Source organism: Anolis carolinensis, chromosome 1 (assembly GCF_035594765.1).
Source record: "Anolis carolinensis isolate JA03-04 chromosome 1, rAnoCar3.1.pri, whole genome shotgun sequence".
NCBI classification, from domain to species: Eukaryota; Metazoa; Chordata; class Lepidosauria; order Squamata; family Dactyloidae; genus Anolis; species Anolis carolinensis.
In genome coordinates this window covers 329891278-329910782 of record NC_085841.1, presented here as the reverse complement: position 1 = coordinate 329910782, position 19505 = coordinate 329891278, and the positions used below count along the sequence as shown (strand labels likewise).

At 38.8% G+C, this 19505-nt stretch overlaps 3 protein-coding genes across 6 annotated transcripts in view; 2 read left to right on the top strand and 1 right to left on the bottom strand.

Moving 5' to 3' along the window:
* Positions 1-3405, top strand: part of nek9 (NIMA related kinase 9) — a 32633-nt gene extending 29228 nt beyond the window's left edge. Inside the window, exons 19-22 of one of the 2 annotated variants that reach the window (XM_003214379.4) lie at positions 148-338; positions 916-1077; positions 2219-2428; positions 3144-3405. In XM_003214379.4, coding sequence (XP_003214427.2) covers positions 148-338; positions 916-1077; positions 2219-2428; positions 3144-3266 — 686 coding nt within the window. In that variant the 3' untranslated portion in view covers positions 3267-3405. Of the gene's footprint in view, positions 1-147; positions 339-915; positions 1078-2218; positions 2429-3140 lie in introns of both variants that reach the window. The other variant, XM_008122785.3, reaches the window with a different exon arrangement.
* A 3682-nt stretch (positions 3406-7087) lies between these two features.
* On the bottom strand, positions 7088-12391 carry zc2hc1c (zinc finger C2HC-type containing 1C). The gene is made up of 3 exons (XM_008123093.3): positions 12034-12391; positions 8504-9758; positions 7088-7551 (listed from the first exon to the last, which is right to left on the bottom strand). The coding sequence occupies exons 2-3, from the start codon at positions 9737-9739 to the stop codon at positions 7243-7245; spliced, it is 1545 nt and encodes a 514-aa protein (XP_008121300.2). The 5' UTR covers positions 9740-9758; positions 12034-12391; the 3' UTR covers positions 7088-7242.
* An 88-nt stretch (positions 12392-12479) lies between these two features.
* acyp1 (acylphosphatase 1) lies at positions 12480-18616 on the top strand. 3 transcript variants are annotated; one of them, XM_003214381.4, is made up of 3 exons: positions 12480-12618; positions 16300-16395; positions 17270-18616. In XM_003214381.4, exons 2-3 carry the CDS (start codon positions 16312-16314, stop codon positions 17483-17485), a joined length of 300 nt encoding a protein of 99 aa, XP_003214429.1. In that variant the 5' UTR covers positions 12480-12618; positions 16300-16311; the 3' UTR covers positions 17486-18616. The 3 variants fall into 3 exon arrangements, with proteins under 3 accessions (XP_003214429.1, XP_003214428.1, XP_008121125.2); XM_003214380.4 differs by lacking the exon at positions 12480-12618 and adding an exon at positions 15885-16071; XM_008122918.3 differs by lacking the exon at positions 12480-12618 and having other exon boundaries at positions 16129-16395.
* Positions 18617-19505: the final 889 nt, after the last annotated feature.

The following is a 19505-nucleotide window of genomic DNA, read 5'->3' as shown; positions in this document are numbered from 1 at the left end:
TTTCTTGTTCAGTGTTGTGTTTCCATAATTGACTGTGTGATATAATGGCTAAATTATTACTATTCAGGAGCCTGACAAAGTCTGTGTTATCAGGGTTGGAAATAAGAACATATTTAGAGTTTTTAATACTCTGCTATTTCTTGTTAGTGGCTCAAAGCTTGACAGCTGAAGGAGGAGAAGAGGAAGACAGTGAGCGAGAGACTGATATCCCTGATCCAAGCAGGGGTTTCCGGGGAACCATGGAAGCTGACCGTAAAATGGGAGATCGCATCTGTGCTAATGAAGCTATTACAGATAGCAGTGCTGCCTGCAGCTCTTGCCCCAGTTGGTTACGCAAGGTAATGACATTCATTAGCCTTGGGATTAGAAGATAAAGCAAAATAACCTTTCTCCCACAGTGACTTTGAAACTTATTCCCAGCTTTTCAGTCTGTGCTGTGGAAAATTTTTTAATATTCTTCGGACACAAAACCACACTATGAAGATTCTACTATAATTAGGTTGTTACTGCGCCTCAATTCTGATACTTGTGTACAGTTGAGAAGATACTCTCCAAGAGCAGGATTAATACTTCCAACAGTAGTTTGCTGTGCTCATAATGTTAGTAATAATAGTATTTATTATTACATAATATTAGTATTAATAATTTGTATAACAATCACTGTGTTCACAATATTTCTGTGATGGTATAGATGTCACCTGCATTCAGTCAATTCTCTAAGCAGAAAGCTACTTGCATCTCTCCTTTGTATTTCTCATATTACATCCATGGTGGGGTTTGTAGTTAACACAGTTTGTAATAAGTTACCTTTTGTGATAGTAAAGATATTCTGAGAGCTTCAGTCCCAAAGGATTGCTTTCCCAAGCTTTAGGAAAGAATAAGAAAGAAATCTGTTTGTCATCTCTTTTTGACTAGGAGTTGGAGAGTGCCGAGTTCATCCCCATGCCTGAAACTCCTTCTCTCGCAAGCCTAGAATCTGAATCTGACAAAGAAACTCTTCCCTATGATGAACTGAAAGGACTCCACATGGCTCCTCCAACACCTATTGATAATAACAAGACCAATGCAGGTTCCTGGGTAAAGTAAACCTCTATCATCATATAACCCTTTAGGGCTGAGATTGTCCATTGCATGTATAATGAGCGGCTTTTAAAACGTTTCTCTATTAAGGATAAGAGGTGTGTTAATAGAATGTTTTTTAAACTGAATGGATCTACAGAACTCAGCAAGGATTATAAATTAGTCTGAAAACAGATTACATGTAGTAAACAAAACAGGAAGAGGGCAGTCTTTTTATGATGGTTAATTAATGGCAACACAATTAACCACACAAGCAGTTGATCAAGTGGAATCGAGGGGTAGACTGCTAAAAACTATCAGGGGCCAATATCTTTTATGTCTGTTTCATGCTATCATATGAAGTACAGTAGAGTCTCACTTATCCAAACTAAACGGGCCAGCAGAAGCTTGGATAAGCGAATATCTTGGATAATAAGGAGGGATTAAGGAAAAGCCTATTAAACATCAAATTAGGTTATGATTTTACAAATTAAGCACCAAAACATCATGTTATACAACAAATTTGACAGAAAAAGTAGTTCAATACGCAGTAATGTTATGTTGTAATTACTGTATTTACGAATTAGCACCAAAATATCACGATATATTGAAAACATTGACTACAAAAATGGCTTGGATAATCCAGAGGCTTGGATAAGCGAGGCTTGGATTAGTGAGACTCTACTGTACCTATGAAAGGGAGCCTCCAGCGACGCAGTGGGTGAAACCATTGTGTCGGCAGGACTGATGACTTGAAGGTTGGGTTGCTGACCTGAAGGTTTAAATCCAACTGGAGCTCTATCAACTCCATGTGAGGACATGAGAGAAGCTTCCCACAAGGATTGTAAAAACATTAAAAAAAAAAAACATTTGGGCATCCCCTTGGCAACGTCCTTGCAGATGGCCAATTCTTTCACACCAGAAGCGACTTGCAGTTTCTCAAGTCGCTCCTGACACACAGACACACACACACACACACACACACACAAAACCTATGAAAGACCCTATTAGATCACTCATCACTTTCCGAAATTAGATTAGATTCTGAAATTAGCTCTGTTCTTATTTTCCAGCCATAACATAGACAAGCAGTTTTACATATTGGGCATAGATGTCTACATGTCTACATACAAACTAATTTAAGCTCATTTTGTTGCAGCGCCTTCCAGATTCAGCAGAACCTTGTAGTGGTGAAAACACCTCTGCAGTACCAACTCCATGTAAATGCAGTTTACTGCAGGCTGAAGTGGAGCGCCTGAGTAGCTTAATCTCGAAGTGCTTGGCTGACCAGGAGAAGCTTCAGCAGGAAACCAGCCGCCTCAATGCTCAGCTCCAGAGTCTCATCAAAAGGACACAAGGAACCCAGGAGGTGACATTTCTACTGGAGGAATTTGTCAGATGAGAAAGCAGAATTGTTCTGAGTATTCTTGAAATTCTTGGCAATTGGTGCTGAGATATAGAATCACTGGATAAGAGTGGGTTACCGTGTGACTGAACATAGACTCTGGATTGCACTGTAATGATCCAAGAATTTCAGACAATCTTGGCCTTTCACTTTCTATTATTTCAAGAGGCCATGTATGGTAAAAAAAAAAAAAGCAAGTTTTTGAGAGCAGTCGGGGAAAATGCCAAATTAATCTGGAATGTTAGTGTCAGCCAGCACTGGAAATAGACGGGCCCCATCTAAACCACACCGCTTTCATTCCCTTTCCCCTACCTTGGAGAACCCTGGGATCTGGCAGTCGGGATACAATTATAATTATTAGAATACAGTTATTTTTTCTCTCAACTGCTTGTCTAATACTTTGTACATATTAGCCCAGTTAGCTAATAACAAGGGCAGACTGTCCCCGTATGTATGTGTGTATATTCTTAATACATAGAAGACATTTTAGTAATATTTAATTGGCAATGTTGCACCATACACTTTGCCATTTTATTCTTTATAGATTTGTGAAATAACCAGGAATTCAGCACAACTGCATTCAAACCAGACATCTGATGAGCATATTTCATATTGTAATACATTACCGATATTTTTACTTAGCTGGCAGTGAATCTTTTTTTTTCTGTCTGGACAGAAGATGGAGGCTAATTCCAAAGCCACACAAACCACCAAAGAAGAAACGGAAATGGATCCAAAGCCTGACTTGGATTCCGACTCCTGGTGCCTTCTGGGAACTGAGTCATGCCGCTTCAGCCTGTAGTCTTCTGAGTCTACTAGGATCCATCCAATTTCACATCATATTAACTGAATGCAGAGAGCAGCTTTCCTGGCTTCAGGTCCTTTGTGAACAAGGAGGTCAGGATCTTCACAGCATCCATGTATGGAAGAAGGGAAGCACTATGGACTTAGGAGGTAATTCAGGGAGAGTCAGAGTCCCAGGTTCAAGCCTTAGTCTGCTTAAACATCCTGTTGGCAGCAAGCCCTCTCAGTATATACATTATGTCAGGCTGTCCTTGAGACCAGATAGCCACTCCAATGCAGCACATCCTCAGTTTCTTTCACAACTTTTGACAGGTGGCATTGAACCCCTAGATATAGTCATTTCATTTTAAGGCAACTGAACCAGGAAACGTGGTTGAAAAGAGAAAAACAAATGAGCACTCACATTTTGAGTGAAACTGAAAGGCTGTCAGGCTAAACTCAGAGGGGCAGGACCCCAGTCTGTTGGGGAAATTGCTTGCAGATAGGGAGGTCTAAGAAAGATCTTGCTCTGAAAATGAAAGCTTCAGTAACAGAATTTACGTCATTCACTTAAATGTAGTTATGGCCATGCTTCCTCCACCTTGTATGGAAGGTATTTATAGCTTTTTTTTTTACTTAAGGAATAATTGGGAGAGGATCTCAGGCACATTTTCCTTAGCATTCCCACCAGTTAGTGTCAGCTTAGAATGGATACCAGAATGAGCTGTTGAAAGCCCCTTTGTGTCCTTTATTCAGTTTGTTGTTCCTACCCAGTACTTGTGGAAATTGGAGCCATATTCATTTTAATAGAATTCCTCCATGCAGCCAAATTACAGGAAGCCATTATACATCGCTTCAGAGCATTTCTTATATTTTTAGTACTAAGCTGTATATGAAGGAAACTTGAAGATAGGACTTTCTATTTTCCCATTAAAATTATGCTAATATCTTTGCTAAACTGTTCAGTTAATCAATGTAGGACTTTGGTGCAGATGTGACTTCTTGGCGCCACATCCGGTTACCTCCCTATCATGGAGTGAAATTCCCATTGTTCCTTATTTTAAGAACATTATAGCTTTATATTCTAGAAGAGTTGCTGTATCAGCTTAGTGTCCCGTATTTTTGATTTGGTAATCCTACATTATAATTTCAACCTTTCATAAAACTATTCTTAAGCATCCCCTCATCCACTCTTTTATACTACAAACTACATCTGTTTTTAAAATTATTTTGCCTAGAGATGAGTTTCTTACCTCAAATAGTGCATTATAAAGGATTCACTTGATTCCTCTCTTAATTCTCTGTTGGAACTGAATCAGATTTTTTTTCTTCTGTTCAGTCCCAAGAAAAAAAAGTTTGTTGTGCCTTTCCTTAGTGGGAAAGAAGGAAAAGGAGCCTGCAAATAAAAAAATACCAAATGTTCAGTAAATCATTATGCCACTTGGCTGATATTAAGTGTTGGATTGTTTTATCTCTTTCATATGATAATAGACTGTCCTATTATAAAATAGGAAGTGAAAGGGAATTAAGCCCAATCCATAATCTTAAAGGAATCGCTGTGTTAATGGGAGTCCCTCTCCTACAGCATTTTATATTATTTCTCAGTACTCGGAATTTGAAAAACAAAGTGCATAGACAAGATTTCCCTGAAGTCTAGCGGTGGTATTGGGTTATTGAGGGATAGTCACCTGTATTCCACGGCAATATATGTGCCTTAAAGGATTCACACTGTCCAAGCTGTGCCTGTTACAGACCACAATATATGCACCAGTCCTGCTATGCAACCAAAGACACATTTTGAACAAAGATTGTGCCCTGAAAGGTGAAGGGCACATAGGCCAACGTGCCTTAGAGCAGTTTCAGATCCAGTTCCCTTCTCCTTTTTCAGCAGTGCTAGTTCTGTAGATAGCAGTCTCTTGCTAACACTGCTGTTGATTTGTTATAATGGAACACAACATATGCTTGCACTGGCAACTAGTTTGTCATTATCTATGAAAGATTCAGTGGTGAAGTGGTTTGAAGTTTTCTGTTTAAATAAATTTTGTCACTCAGTTGCCTTTGTGCTTGACTTTTTCTGATACTACAGCTCAGGGACAAATTTTGAAACCAATATGAACGCTGCATTTCAGATGACGATCAAGTCAAATATGTGCTCATTTCCTTGGAAATTATTTTTTTCTGTATTTTGTGTGGTCAGAGATTACTTATGCTTAGTTTTGCAAGTCAATGCTGCTGCTAAAACAGATTTGACCCTATGATTCCATCCATTAGCCACAGAAAGTGTGTGACTTTGAAGAAAAGTATGGAATGAGAAAGAAGTTATCAAAACAAACATAGAGTGTTGCATAGAACTACTGCTTCTTGCAATTCATTATTACAATCACCTACCTGTGTTCCATGGCTATAAAGCTATCCTTAGAAGCATTTTTTGTCTACTTCAGTGTGCAGGAATTGCAAACAGACATGAGAAAAACATTACTAAATTATGAATAGAGATGAAAGTCTTTTCATACAATGGAATTTGAATTGTGACTTTAGTTGTGGGGTATGTAAAAATAAAAGCATATACATGATGCCTTTCAATCACTGTTCAAGTCAGGTTCCCTGAACTGGAATTACAAGGTTAACCTGAATAAAGAAGATATGCTTCTTGGGAGATTAGGCATTCAACAATTGCCTTCAGTCCTTGTGGAAAGAGAGGCAGTATGTTGGCTAAACATGGAAACCTGGTGGGACCAGTCAGCATTTGCTAGAATAGTGGTTTACTCTTCTGTGCAAATTTGGTCAATATATTCTTTATTCTCAAGTAATAACACAAGTGCAGAATCTAGCATGGTGATTCAATATTGTTTTAAAACAGTGCATGTTTTTGGTTTTTCTACCTGTGAGGAAGGCAGTCCTTTTTTTACTGGGGAAATAATTTCTCCGCTGCCAACCCCCAAGGGAAATAGGGCCTGAATTTTCCATTCCTTTTGAAATTGATTTATATCTTAAACTTGTCTGGTACCATAGAAAGTTGATCCCCTCAGCTTTGACAATGTTCTTGAATTTTAAAACACTTGTTAATAAACCTATTGGAGCTTTCAGTTCTATGTATGCAATGCAGAAAAGTGGTCATACCTAACACTTTTTGCATATTATAAAACACATTTTTGCATCAATCTTGCATTTTGTATCACAGAAGATATGTAAACATTCTTTTGGAACACATAATCTGTTAAAATGTTGCACTTAATGAAACTGGTTTCCAAGTAGAAATCATGACAAAAGGGAGTAAATTATTCCTTGCTTTAGATTCCCAAAGTCAGTACTAATATACCATACGTTTGCTAACCGAATGTCCATGCTATAAATATTTTCCTACTTACTGTTTGTTTTGTAAGATTTTTACTTTATATACGGGACACTTTCCTAGCTGACCACGGATTTCATTTGGCTGGCCAACTCAAGGTTATCTTAACCACTAAAGTGACATCCGACTCAAACGCATACTTCTGAAACCATCTCAAGCTTTTCCTTTACCTTATAGCAACATAAAGATGTGAGAACTGAGCCACTCCAAATTATACTGAAATATCTTCTACCATTATTATTTCTAGTTCTTCCTGCAGTTGTTTGACACCACTTTTAACTACCATAGATTGATGCTTTGGAATCATGGGAGGTGTAGTTTTACAAGCTTTTTAGGATTTTCTGCCCAGGAGTTCCAATGTCCAACTAAACTACAACTTCCATGGTTTCATAGCATTGAACAGTGGCAGTTAATGTGCTATCAAACTGCATTAATTTGACAATGTAGATGCACCCTCTATTTAACATACAACACAAAGCCTTTAAAAATCTATTCATGGTTCATATTTTTTAACTTTATAGTTTAGTATTTTTAAAAGAACAATACTGGGAACACTTTCAGTTTTCTGTACTGTCAAACTGAGGGGAACAACAGTGGGCCTCAATACAACTGTGGCAGTACCAAAAGTCTCTTTGGTTCATTACTAGCATTGTTTCTTTTGCTGTGGTGGTGGGGGTCTGTTCTTAATGTTCTTGCACTTGGGAATGTGTCTCTCAGCCACCTTAGGTGCAAACTGACGGGTGCAATAAGGGCACAGTTTGTAGTCTGGGTTTTCCATGGCAGGTATTGGGGGAAGATCTGAGGCCTTCCCTCCTTTGGAGATTACTCGCTGGACTTCACGAGCCCTGCGCAAGGTCTTAATGAAAGATTCATGCTTCTGTCGCCAGTTGCTTTGTTTAGATATATCACCAATTTTCTTGGAAGCATCAGAACACTGGTTGGAAGCTTTTTTCTGTAGTGACAAGAGGAAGTGGAGAAACCATTAGTATAAGCTGATAGCTGATATGATGCTTCTTGATACATTTTTTGCCCTGTACATGGAAGACAAGATAGTTCTAATACAGTAAATTCCCAATTCCAGTTGGACATCAAATTACACAACATATGCGAAGACCAACCTTTTACTGGTTGGACTGAATGATTACTGCTTTTTAAAGTCATGACATCTTGCTCATGGGCCCACAGCAGACCTAAGCCACTCACTTTGCCGAATTCAATTTATTGGAACGTTGTCACTGGAGCATAAATGATATTAGTATATTAGTTCTCTTGAATTATGAATATTTAACTGGACAGTGAAGTCAAGACATATAGTCGAAAACAAAAAACCTAATTACATTGCTATTCATGACTCTTGAGATTAATGGCTTTTCATTGCCATGAGCTCCTGACTATAATGCTATTTTGTCATTATGACTTTTAGAGATTAGTTATATATGACTTAATGTTACATGTTCTCCTATAGTAACGTGACAGTTCTGAGCACGTGTTATGACATCCTCTACTGCTCATTTGTGTATGACAAAAGAGGTCAAAGAATTTGAAGCCTATCCTCTCTAGACCAAGTTTCAGAATCTTGAACTAAACTTTAACTTTAATATTTCTTCCTGGAATCTTATCTTATATCTTCTAGAAATTACCTTATCCGTGGCTACATTTAAATACCTGAATTGAAGTTAGAGGTGCTTGAGGGATCTTAAACAGCTATCATAACTTCTCCTTACCCAGAGTGAATGTCTTCTCAGCCATACAAGGTGTATGCAGCTGAGAACAAATGATGCAGTTAGGTTGCTAAAGCAAAGGAGAAGTCAGGCTAGTCAGCACACATCAAGGACTGCATGAAAACATCATATAAACAAAAGAAAGAACCCAGGATGCATATAATAAGCAAGTATGTGTATTACCTGGGAAATATCTGAGCCCTTTAAGAGATGATAAGTTTCCAGTTCAGTGCCTTTTGCTCTAGCTTTGCTCGAATCAAACACCTTTCTCTTGGAGCTGTGATTCTTGCTGCATATGCTAACATGCTTCTCTAGTCTGGAGCGATAAAGTCTCCGCCCACAGATCCTGCACTCTCCCCACTCCTCCACATTGCTTGGAGCCTCCGTATGTAATGGCTCTGCTGCCAAATGGCTAATCTGCCCTAAAGGAGTTGCAACTGAAATAGCTAGGTCATGCACAGGAGTCAGTTCTGGGCTACAGTTGGGTGTATGTTCTCGAATTTTACTGTTGCTGGCCACCAACCTTTGTTTTTTTAGCTTTTCTATATGCTGTGGCTGGGAAAGCCGAACAGTTCCCACTGAGACCATGGAGCTCTCTGAAACATATGCCTTCTGACAGGTACGTGGCTGGGTTGTAAATCTTGAAAAACTACCCTGTGCCATGCCTGCTGCTTTCCTCTCAGGAACCCATAGAGCTCCTCGCTCCCTTCTTGCTTCTGCTTCAGCCTGCTGCCTTTCCCACTGAATTCTTCGAAGCTCGTCTTCTGTTCTCCTCAGCTTTTCCCTGAGAATGGCCTCCTTGCGCTGGATCTCTTCCTCCAAGCTCCGTCCAGCAGCCTCCAGCTTTTGAATGTAACCCGACTCTGCCCATTGTGGATGAGAAGCTGTTTTCTTAGATTCTTCAACAGAAGGGGCTCGCATTCTACCATGCTGAACTTTAACTGTATTCAGTCTTCCTTTTTTCTCTGAGCTAGTACCACTAGAAGGAGTCTCTCTAGCTGAAGAACTGGGAAGATTAGCATTCCCTGCTTCATGGTGAAAGACTGGTTTAAGTGGATATGCCCTGTCCACACCTTCTCTCCGCTTGGTTCTCCAATGAGAGGGCAATGTGCCAGCCTGTCCCTTGAAATACCAGTTGCAAGGGCCAGCAGAATAGAAGCCTGCTTTCTCTAAGATCAGCCGAGTACGTTCTGCAGGCTGAGAACAAGATGACTTGTGCCCTTTTTGGATATGAAGATCTACCTGCTTCTTATCTTTACTGCACAGGAGCTGTTGTTGGATGTTAGTCCTCAGATGTTCCAATTGGGACTGTTCTTTGAGAGCTTCGGAATGACATCTTTCCTGGCTTGTTCCAGGAAGACCTGGATTGCATGCTGTTGGATCCATAGGTGAATACGCAGTCAGCTGCAACTGAGCCATTCAGCGTTTCCAAGAAAGCCTGGGGAAAACAAGTTACATACATACTATGATTGTGTATTGCTTTCTTGAATCCTATTACAGAGCTTTAAAAACAAGTGAAGTGCTCAAATCAGAGGTGGAAAATACACAAAATCACTTTTCACAGTTGCTATCATACTACTTGTACGTTGAACCAACACTATCTTCCAGACTTGAAATGCATCTCCAAATAAAATACATAACAGTAATAATTCCTAACTATTCCTAGGACATAACTATGCAAACCTGTCCAAGAGATGCTAGAACTAGTGTGCCAAATCATGCTCCTGAAAGACCTCTGATTACCAAAACACAGAGATTAGAAATGCTTCTGATCATTTCCTGTTTGGCTGCATCCTATTAATCCTGGCATTTGTAATTTGGGGAGGCACTGAGGAGTTCTCTAGCTGATAATTCTAAATAATCCTTCCTCAATGACAAATCCCAGGATTCTGTGCATTGTTACCATGACAGTTGAACTAGAATCAGTTATAATTGTATAGTAAGAAAGAACCCAAAATTACTTAGAAAGCAAATGCAAGTGAATAGACAGTTTTTAAAGAATGAGCTGAGTGCTGCACTATGTTAGACTGAAATTGTGTTAATGCTATTGTCATCTTTTTAATATTTTGTCTGTTTAAATGTAGTTTTAAATCATTTGATAGTTCAGTCCTATTTCAATGTTCATCTTTTGGCATGTTTCAACAGTACTTCTTTTTAAATTCTAAGTTGTCTTGAGTCCCAGTTTTGGGAGAAAGGCACCATAACAACACTATATTGCCAAGTGCATATAGCTGACCATTGGCAGAATACTTATCTAGATGTACTAGTGAGTTTATTCATCTGGAAAACATTCAGAAAATACAACATTCATAATTTAGAGTGGACAGTTCTATTTCTCAGTGACATTACTGTCTCCTAAGTCAAACTGGCAAAATGAATATTAGTAATATTGTTGTGTGTCTTCCAAGTTGTTTTTGATTTATGGTCATCCTATTCCTTTTTTTGTTTGTCTGTTTGAAATATTTGTTCAGTGCATATTTACTGTTGCTTTCTTCTGAGGCTGCCCAGTCACCTGCCAGCCATAGCAGACTGAAAATTCAAACCCTGGTCTCCAAAATTGCAGCCCAATGCTCAAACGGCAACACCATGCTGGCTCTCTATTCTCTAATAGTAATATATCCGATTGGGTAAATGCCTGAAGATTGCTGGTACACTCATTCTAAAACACCAGAGTACAAATAAAACAAGTCTACTCAGACATGTGCAGGAGATAATATCCAGATATCCACCAGAGAGTAATACGAATTTCAGAAAACAAACCTGCCCAAATTGTAATGTAATGTAAACTTTTATTATGGTCAATGACCAGCTCAAATTGGAAATTGCCAAAACCCTTACAGTAGACAATCAGTTAACTGGAACTCATGCAGTCGACAAAAAAAGAAGAAATAATATGCTGTTCAAGGCTTTCGTGGCATCCTCAGAGGTTGTCAGGTCTGCTGAAAACTAGGCAAGAGGGATTTATATATCTTTGGAAAGTTCAGGGTGGGAGAAAGAACTCTTGTCTGTTTGAGGAGAGTGTTAATGTAGCAATTGGCCATCTTGATTAGCAATTAATGCCCTTGCAGCTTCAAGGGCTGGTTGCTTACTGCCTGGGGGGAATTCTTTGTTAGGAGGTGTTAGCTGGCCCTTATTGTTTTCTGTCTGGAATTTTTCTGTTTTCTGAGTGTTGTTCTTTATTTATTGTCCTGATTTTAGAGTTTTTTAACCCCGGCAGTAAGTAGCCAGTCCTTGAAGCTGCATGGCCATTAAATGCTAATCAAGGTGGCCAACTGTTATATTCACACTTGCCTCAAACAGACAAGAATTCTTTCTCCCACCCTGGACATTCCACAGATATATAAATCCCACTTTATTAGTTTCCAGCAGACCTCACAACCTCTAAGGATGCCTGCCATAGATGCAGGTGAAAGGTCAGGAGAGAAGGCTTCTGGAACATGGCCATACAGTCCAGGAAAACTCATAACCTGAAGAAACAATACTTTAAAAAATAAATATAAAATCAATGTTTGTATAAGTTTGCGTCTGTTTTTAATGACAGTATTTAAATATCTAGTCAGTACAGAGTTTATGGTATGGCAACAGTATTCGTTAGACCGACGTTTAATAGTAACTCAAGAAACTACATTCATATTCAAAACTCCCAGCTACGATGCAAATAAGAAAGGCAGCCAAAGGGTTAAGCGAGAGCGCTTCCCTCGGAGACGACTTACCTCAGTGTGGTTCATTCAAACATACAGCAAGAAGGGGCATTTGATTTTGGCCTCAGAGGTTCTGAAGAAACGAGCTCTGTTTGGCAGAAGCCTCAGGCCGCAGTTAAGCTAATTTTCGTGAACTGGAGGTGACGTCTCTAGTTCAAGGGCACTCGTACTCCGGGTTGTTTACTACTGAGAGCCATGTCGTTGAGGAAGCAGGCTAGCAGTTAACATCGTCGCACACAACGAATGCGACTGCCCAGTCGGCTTACCCGCTGCCGATAACGAGGAGACATGGATCTTCCGCCTCAAAAAGCCGCGAGGCCCAAAGAGCGGCTCCGTCACTATGGCAACGTGTGCTCGCGCACCGGCACGCCCCCCTCCCTCCGCTACCGCGCTAACCTTCTGACCCTGACTCCGGCTAGGTTGTTTACCACGATTGCCTAGCAACGCGCACGCAGAGACCGCCTAGCCATTCCTGCTCTGCCTCTTTAAGTGAGGTGCCACCCGGACCTGTCAGATGACGCTGGCTGGATACAGCTCCCACAATCCCTTGACGCTCGCTGTAATGGCAGGGGAGACTGGGAGTTGAAGTCCATTTGGGTTGGTTTTAATATACTGTATATGTGTGTGTGTATGAGGCATGGGCAAACTTCAGCTGAAGTCCAAAACACCTGGAAGGCCGAAGTTTGCCCATGCCTGATACACACACACACACATTTAATTCTCTATAAAAATTATTGTTTTATTTGCTAATATTATATATATATATATATATATAGAGAGAGAGAGAGAGAGAGAGAACAAATAATATATAGAAATAATAACACCGTAATGTAATAATACTAATACAGTAGAGTCTCACTTATCCAAGCTAAACGGGCCGGCAGAAGCTTGGATAAGCGAATATCTTGGATAATAAGGAGGGATTAAGGAAAAGTCTATTAAACATCAAATTAGGTTATGATTTTACAAATTAAGCACCCAAACATCATGTTATACAACAAATTTGACAGAAAAAGTAGTTCAATACGCAGTAATGTTATGTTGTAATTACTGTATTTACAAATTTAGCACCAAAATATCATGATATATTGAAAACATTGACTACAAAAATGGCTTGGATAATCCAGAAGCTTGGATAAGCGAGGTTTGGATAAGTGAGACTCTACTGTATATACTAATGTATTATATAATCTTAATAATATTAATAATGTTGCAATATAATATATATTATATAGACTACAACTTACGATATACTACAATATATTATATAATACTAATAGTATAATATGCTGGCAGTGCATTATATATATTGTGGTATAATAAGATAGTACAATATAATCTTCTATATATAAAAAAATGTAATGTGATGTTTTACTATGGAGTAAACAACAACACTGAACCAAATCACACCAAATTTGGCCACAAAAGACATAGTCATCCAGTCTATGTCTTTTAAACAAAAAAAACCTAGAAAAATTAAGTCCAAATTAGAGGAAGGGGAAGGACTGTTTTTCCCCCTTGCTGCCAGTTAGAAGGGTAGGCTCCGCCCACCTCATCTCCTAGCAACCCACTCAGGCAGAATGGTGCCCAGGACCTCTTCACTCAGGCCTCTTCCACGTTGCCTATAAAATACAGATTATCTAATTTGAACTGGATTATATGGCAGTGTAAACTCAATGCCCTTCCACACACCTATATAACCCAGAATGCCAAAGCAGGATAATCCACAGTATCTGCTTTGAACTGGATTATCTTGAGTCCACACTGCCATGAAAATATCTTCCAAACAAAGTAAACAGATGGTTGGTCGTGTTGCTGTATACTGGAATGAAGAAAATAATGATGGAGCATCGCTCTCAAGAAAGTCTTCGCAAGTAAAGTCCAAATAAAGTTCCAAGTCTACAGGGGTTCCAGGGTATTTTTGTACCCTGTTTCGGGAAGAAAATCCCCTTCTTCAGGAGTTGGTATACCCAGCAACAATGAATTTATATCTAAAACAAAACATAGAGTAACAAGTATTTAGACTTTACTTGCAAAGACTTTCTTGACAGTGGTGCTCTATCATTATTTTCTTCATTCCAGTATACAGCAACATGACCAACTGTCTGTTTACTTTGTTTGGAAGATATTTTCATTGATTATGTATCCCTGAAGCCTATATACATTGGAACCAATATCAGACTTGGATAACTTCTGTGTTAGAGCTGTTGAAGTCCATTTGGGTTGGTTTTAATATACTGTATGTGTGTGTGTATGAGGCATGAGCAAACTTCAGCTGGAAACACCTGGAAGGCCGAAGTTTGCCCATGCCTGATACACACACACACACATTTAATTCTCTATAAAAATTATTGTTTTATTTGCTATATATATATATATATAGAGAGAGAGAGAGAGCGAGAGAGAGAGAGAGAGAGAGAGAACAAATAATATATAGAAATAATAACACCGTAATGTAATAATACTAATACAGTAGAGTCTCACTTATCCAAGCTAAACGGGCCGGCAGAAGCTTGGATAAGCGAAATCTTTTCATTTTGTCTGGTACTACGAAATTGAGCTTTGTACAGGGAACTTTAGTAATACTATATGCTATTTGGACATATTTTCTTTGTACATAGACTATCTTGTGTTTGTATAGATACTTTACAAGCATTCTGGGATTTTGTATAGTAGAAATCTTTACCTTTACCTACATATAATATTAATAACATAATAAAACACAATATAATACTAATAATAATGTTGTAATATAAAAGAATATATTAAATATAATACTAGTAATATATAATGACATACTGTTTTATTGTTGTATATTTTAAGTTGTAATGTTTTTGATTGTGAGCCGCTTTGAGTCTCCATATAGAGAGAAAAAGCAGGATATAAATAAATAAACAAGTATAAACAATAATTTTAATAAAGATAATGTCCAAATACGGGTTCTCCCCACCCCACACAACCATAGGGTGCATCCACACTGTAGCATTAATGCAGATTAACAACACTTTAGCTGCTCAATGCTCTGAAATCCTAGGAGTTGCAGTTTTACAAGGTCTTTAGCTTTCTCTGGGAAGTGCTGCAACTCCCACAATTCCATAGGATTGAGCCATGGCAGTTAAAGTGGGGATTAAACTACATTATTTCGACAATGTAGATGCACCCATAGGCACATCTATCTATCTATCTGTCCATGCCAGTGGTTCTCAACCTGTGGGTCCTCAGGTGTTTTGGCCTACAACTCCCAGAAATTCCACCCAGTTTACCAGCTGTTAGGATTTTTGGGAGTTGAAGGCCAAAACATCTGGGGACTCACAGGTTGAGAACCACTGATCTATGCGATCGTTTTGAGGTTGTTTTTTTCTAATGATGTAATTTTAACATGTAACATGTTATTTAATGTTATTTAATGATGTAATTTAACAGTAACATGCTATGCTAATAATATAATTTATATTATATATTGTATATAATATACAATAATATATAATAATATAATATATTGTATATATGTCTAATATTGGTAATAATATTATAATGTAATACATTATAATACTAATAATAATACAATATAATACAATTATATATTATATATAACATGTAATATTACTAATAATATTACAGTATAGTGGTATAGTACAATATTGTAATACATAATGCTAATATTGTGCTATGCTAATAATATAATATATTGTTTTGCATAACCGCTCTGAGTCCCCTTTGGGGTGAGAAGGGCGGGATATAAATGTAGCAAAATAAATAAATAAATAAATAATTTCGAATAGATGGCTCCCTCTCTATGGTCTTTGCAGTCTTTGCCGGCTGCAGTCCGTAACCCAAGGAGGTTTACCTCACTTCCGGTCTACGGCTTCGGGAGGGGCTACTCTAGTCAGAAAGACGGAGGTCAGCTCTGTGGTTTCTGAGCCCAGCCGTTACTGGCGGTTAGAGCCCAGAGAGCGCGCTCTGGCTGCTGATTGGCTGAGGAAGGCAGCCCCTCTTCTGAGGAGGGGAGGCTGTTGGATATACCTTCAGGCGGCCCCAAAGAGCCTGCAGGTGCCAAAAACTCTCCCCCGCCCCCTGCTTTACATATTCATGAGGATGCAAATGAAGGCAGAGTTTACCCAATGCCCTTGCCTTGCCATTTGGCCTTCACTTCCCCCTTCAGAGGACAGGGCTACAGGGCAGCTCCCCATGGAGCGATCACTGGAGGCTGGTGGGGAGATATGGGTTCGGCCCCTACGTTTTCTCTCCGGCCTAATTGCGCTTTTGCTTTTGATCCAGGGATCACCGACCATGGCTGAAGGAGATGGCCTCGTGTCAATCGATTATGAAGTGTTCGGGAAAGTGCAAGGGGTGTTTTTCCGCAAATACACGCAGGTATCTATGCCCATCCTGGAAACAAGGCTACTTGAGTTCAGTGGTATTGAACGGCAAGTCACACTCTCACAGGCCCCATCTACGCTGGCCATTTAACACACTTTAAAGCAGGCATGAGCAAACTTTGGCCCTCCAGGTGTTTTGGATTTGTTGTTGTTATATCAAGCTTTTATCTCTTGACCAAGACACAAAGTGGCTCACACCACAAAAAACACCTCAAATTCCAATGCCATTAAAAATTCACAACATCAAAATATTGAATTAAACATACAAGTCAATAAAAAAAATTAAACTTAAAAGCTGTTAAATGGATCAGATGGTCATCTTAAAAGGTTTTAGCTGGGTAAAATAGATTGCAATTTGGTATCCCTTTCTAGTGAGTAAGTCTCACTGAATTTAACAGGACTTACTTAAGAGACTTAGGTTGGATCTACACTGCCCTATATCCCAGGATCTGATCCAGATTATTTACTTTGAACTGGATTATATGGGTCTACACTGCCATATAATCTGAGATAATTTGGGATCAGATCCTGGAATATAGGGCAGTGTGGAAGGGGCCTTACTTAAGAGCAGACACATTCAAGATTAATATTGGAACCAGCTGTCAGGCTATATTTTATTTTTATTATTATATGTACTTATTTATTTATATCCCATTTTATATTTCTAAAAAGAGACCCGAAGTGGCTTAAAATAGATTCAGTTTGCATTTCCAGGGATAGGGATAGAGGACCGATATAACAGAAATTTGTGTTGAACAGCAAGTTTCTTACTGTTTTAAGAATATTGGTTCTTATAAAAAGGCAGATTGAGGTTTTCTGTGTATTCAAACAGATCATTGCATCTTCTGCATATGGATTTTCTCTTTTAGGCTCAAGGAAAAAAGCTAGGTGTGGTTGGCTGGGTCCAGAACACTGACCAAGGCACTGTGAAAGGACAGATCCAAGGCCCAACTCTCAAGGTGCGGCAGCTTCAGGAATGGCTTCAGAAGACTGGAAGTCCCAAGTCCCACATTGACCGAGCTGAATTCCACAACGAGAAGAAGATCACTCGCTTAGACCATAGTGGTTTTTCTATTGTCAAATAACAAGGGCCAAGAGAGCACAGCACCTCATTCATGGAAAGAGCCTCAAAATTGTCTGGATTAAGTTTTCCCTTTAATTTTCTGTTTGTTCATTGTTTACATGCAGATTTGTTCTGTCCTTAATGTTATTTATTTAATGTGGTTCCTGTATTGAATGGTCAAATATATAAACAAACTTAGTAATGTATGACCTTGATGTGCTAATGGAGTGTATGTCCAGAAGTATGTGCAAAAATTGGATTGCCACACTGAAAAGCTTGACGTAAATGAGCTGTCATAGGGTTTTTTCAGGGATATTGGTGGAATTTTTAATTTCCATACAAATATCATTTGTTTTAGTTGTTTTATGATATATGCTTGGTTTTAATTCATAAATGTTTCCTAATGCTTTCTAAAGAGTATAAGGTGACAGGATGTGAGAAAAATCCTAGTTTTGTTGTTGTAAATCTTGTTTATAACATAGAAAAGCTGGTTCTCACAATCTGTCATACTCCATTATGACCAGGAAACATAAAAGAGCCTATGCAAGTGAAATGACTGAGTATATGAGAAGAGGTGTGTTGGAGAAGGCCCATTTAGTTCAGGCTTCAGTTATCATCATAGCCAAGCAAGATATGAGGGCACTAGTAGTTTCTGTCATATTCCCCATTAACTTCTGTTATAAAACATACTGCCTCTATTAATGAAGAAATGCATAGCCATACTAGTAACCATTGCTAGTCCTTATCCTTCATGAAACCTGTGGTTATAGGGAAGGTGTTATTCCACAATTATTGGGATCATAAGAGGCAGGAAACAATATTTTCCCAAGTAGTATCCTAGAATTACCCTTGTTTTTTCTCAAATAAGTGAATAGATGCCATTCATTCCTATGGAGAAAATAAAGCAGTGTATTTAAGTGCACAATTGTGGCGTAAAACTTATGTTTCTATTACTGACACTATACAGAGATGTAATTACCCCATTGGGCTCCATGCAATGTACACATTTTTCTCACATGCGTATCCTACCACTTTTGGTATATAGTACCAGAGGTCCTATGGGGACAAAGCAGGTGGGATAGTGCAGGGATTTAAAAAATGCAGGCATGGATGTTGCCTTTTTAAACCTAGTAAATAAATGTTTAGAAATTCAGCATGGTGTCGCTGTTTGAGTGTTGGATTATGTCTCTGGATATCAGAGTTAGAATCCCTGCATGGCATAGACACCCAATTTAGGCAAGCCACACTCAGAAAATGGCAAAGGCAAACCTCTTGAGTCAATCTTGCCAATGGGAAAAATACCCACGAGCCTTAGGGTCACTATAAGTTGGAAATGACTTTAATGTACAAAACAACAATTATTATTTATTGCATTTAGATACCTCTTTTCTCACCCCTGAAGGGACTCAAAGCAATTTATATCAAATAAATGGCAAAATTCAGTGCCTCACAAATAATAAAACAGTGCATTACCCATATAAATCAGTGGCCTATCATTATAAATTAAACCATTAAAGCTATAAAACATCAGACATAAACATAAAACAATTTAAAATTGCACTGATCCCAAGGTTATCATCAATCTGCTACGCTGTTGTTGTCAGTCTATCTCTATGGCCAGCCTATCCAGTTGTAGCGTTTACTGTTGTGGGTAGGTTCCTAGCTGGGATATTGGTGATCGAGTCCCCCTGTTGTCAACTCTGTAGGCAGTTGGAGACATAGCCTTACAGTAATCACCCTTGATAGAAATATATAAGTATCCAAGCCTTGGTACTGGAGGTATCTGATCAGACTTCAAGCAAAAGACTTTAAAATTATTCACTTCTGCTAAGAGGAGAAATGAGCTTTTGATATTTTCCTATTCCCAAAGGGGGGGGGGGGGGTTACTATTTAGCCATCTTCTTTTCAAAGGGTTGAGGGTCCTGGTACCAGATCTTAGCTGGTTGTTACTTCTTCAGTACTTTTATTTATTACTTATTTTCTGCATTTATATCTGTCCTCACCCCAAAGGAGGCTCAAGACAGCTCACAAAAAGGCACAAT

Excerpts from the sequence above, each read along its gene's own strand:
- zc2hc1c (XM_008123093.3), bottom strand. The coding sequence starts at position 9,739 with ATGGCTCAGTTGCAGCTGACTGCGTATTCACCTATGGATCCAACAGCA. Across the intron at positions 7,552-8,503 it reads AGGGCTCAGATATTTCCCAG|AAAAAAGCTTCCAACCAGTG; the intron begins GTAATACACATA and ends TTGTCACTACAG.
- acyp1 (XM_008122918.3), top strand. The coding sequence starts at position 16,210 with ATGGAGCGATCACTGGAGGCTGGTGGGGAGATATGGGTTCGGCCCCTA. Across the intron at positions 16,396-17,269 it reads TTTTCCGCAAATACACGCAG|GCTCAAGGAAAAAAGCTAGG; the intron begins GTATCTATGCCC and ends TTTCTCTTTTAG.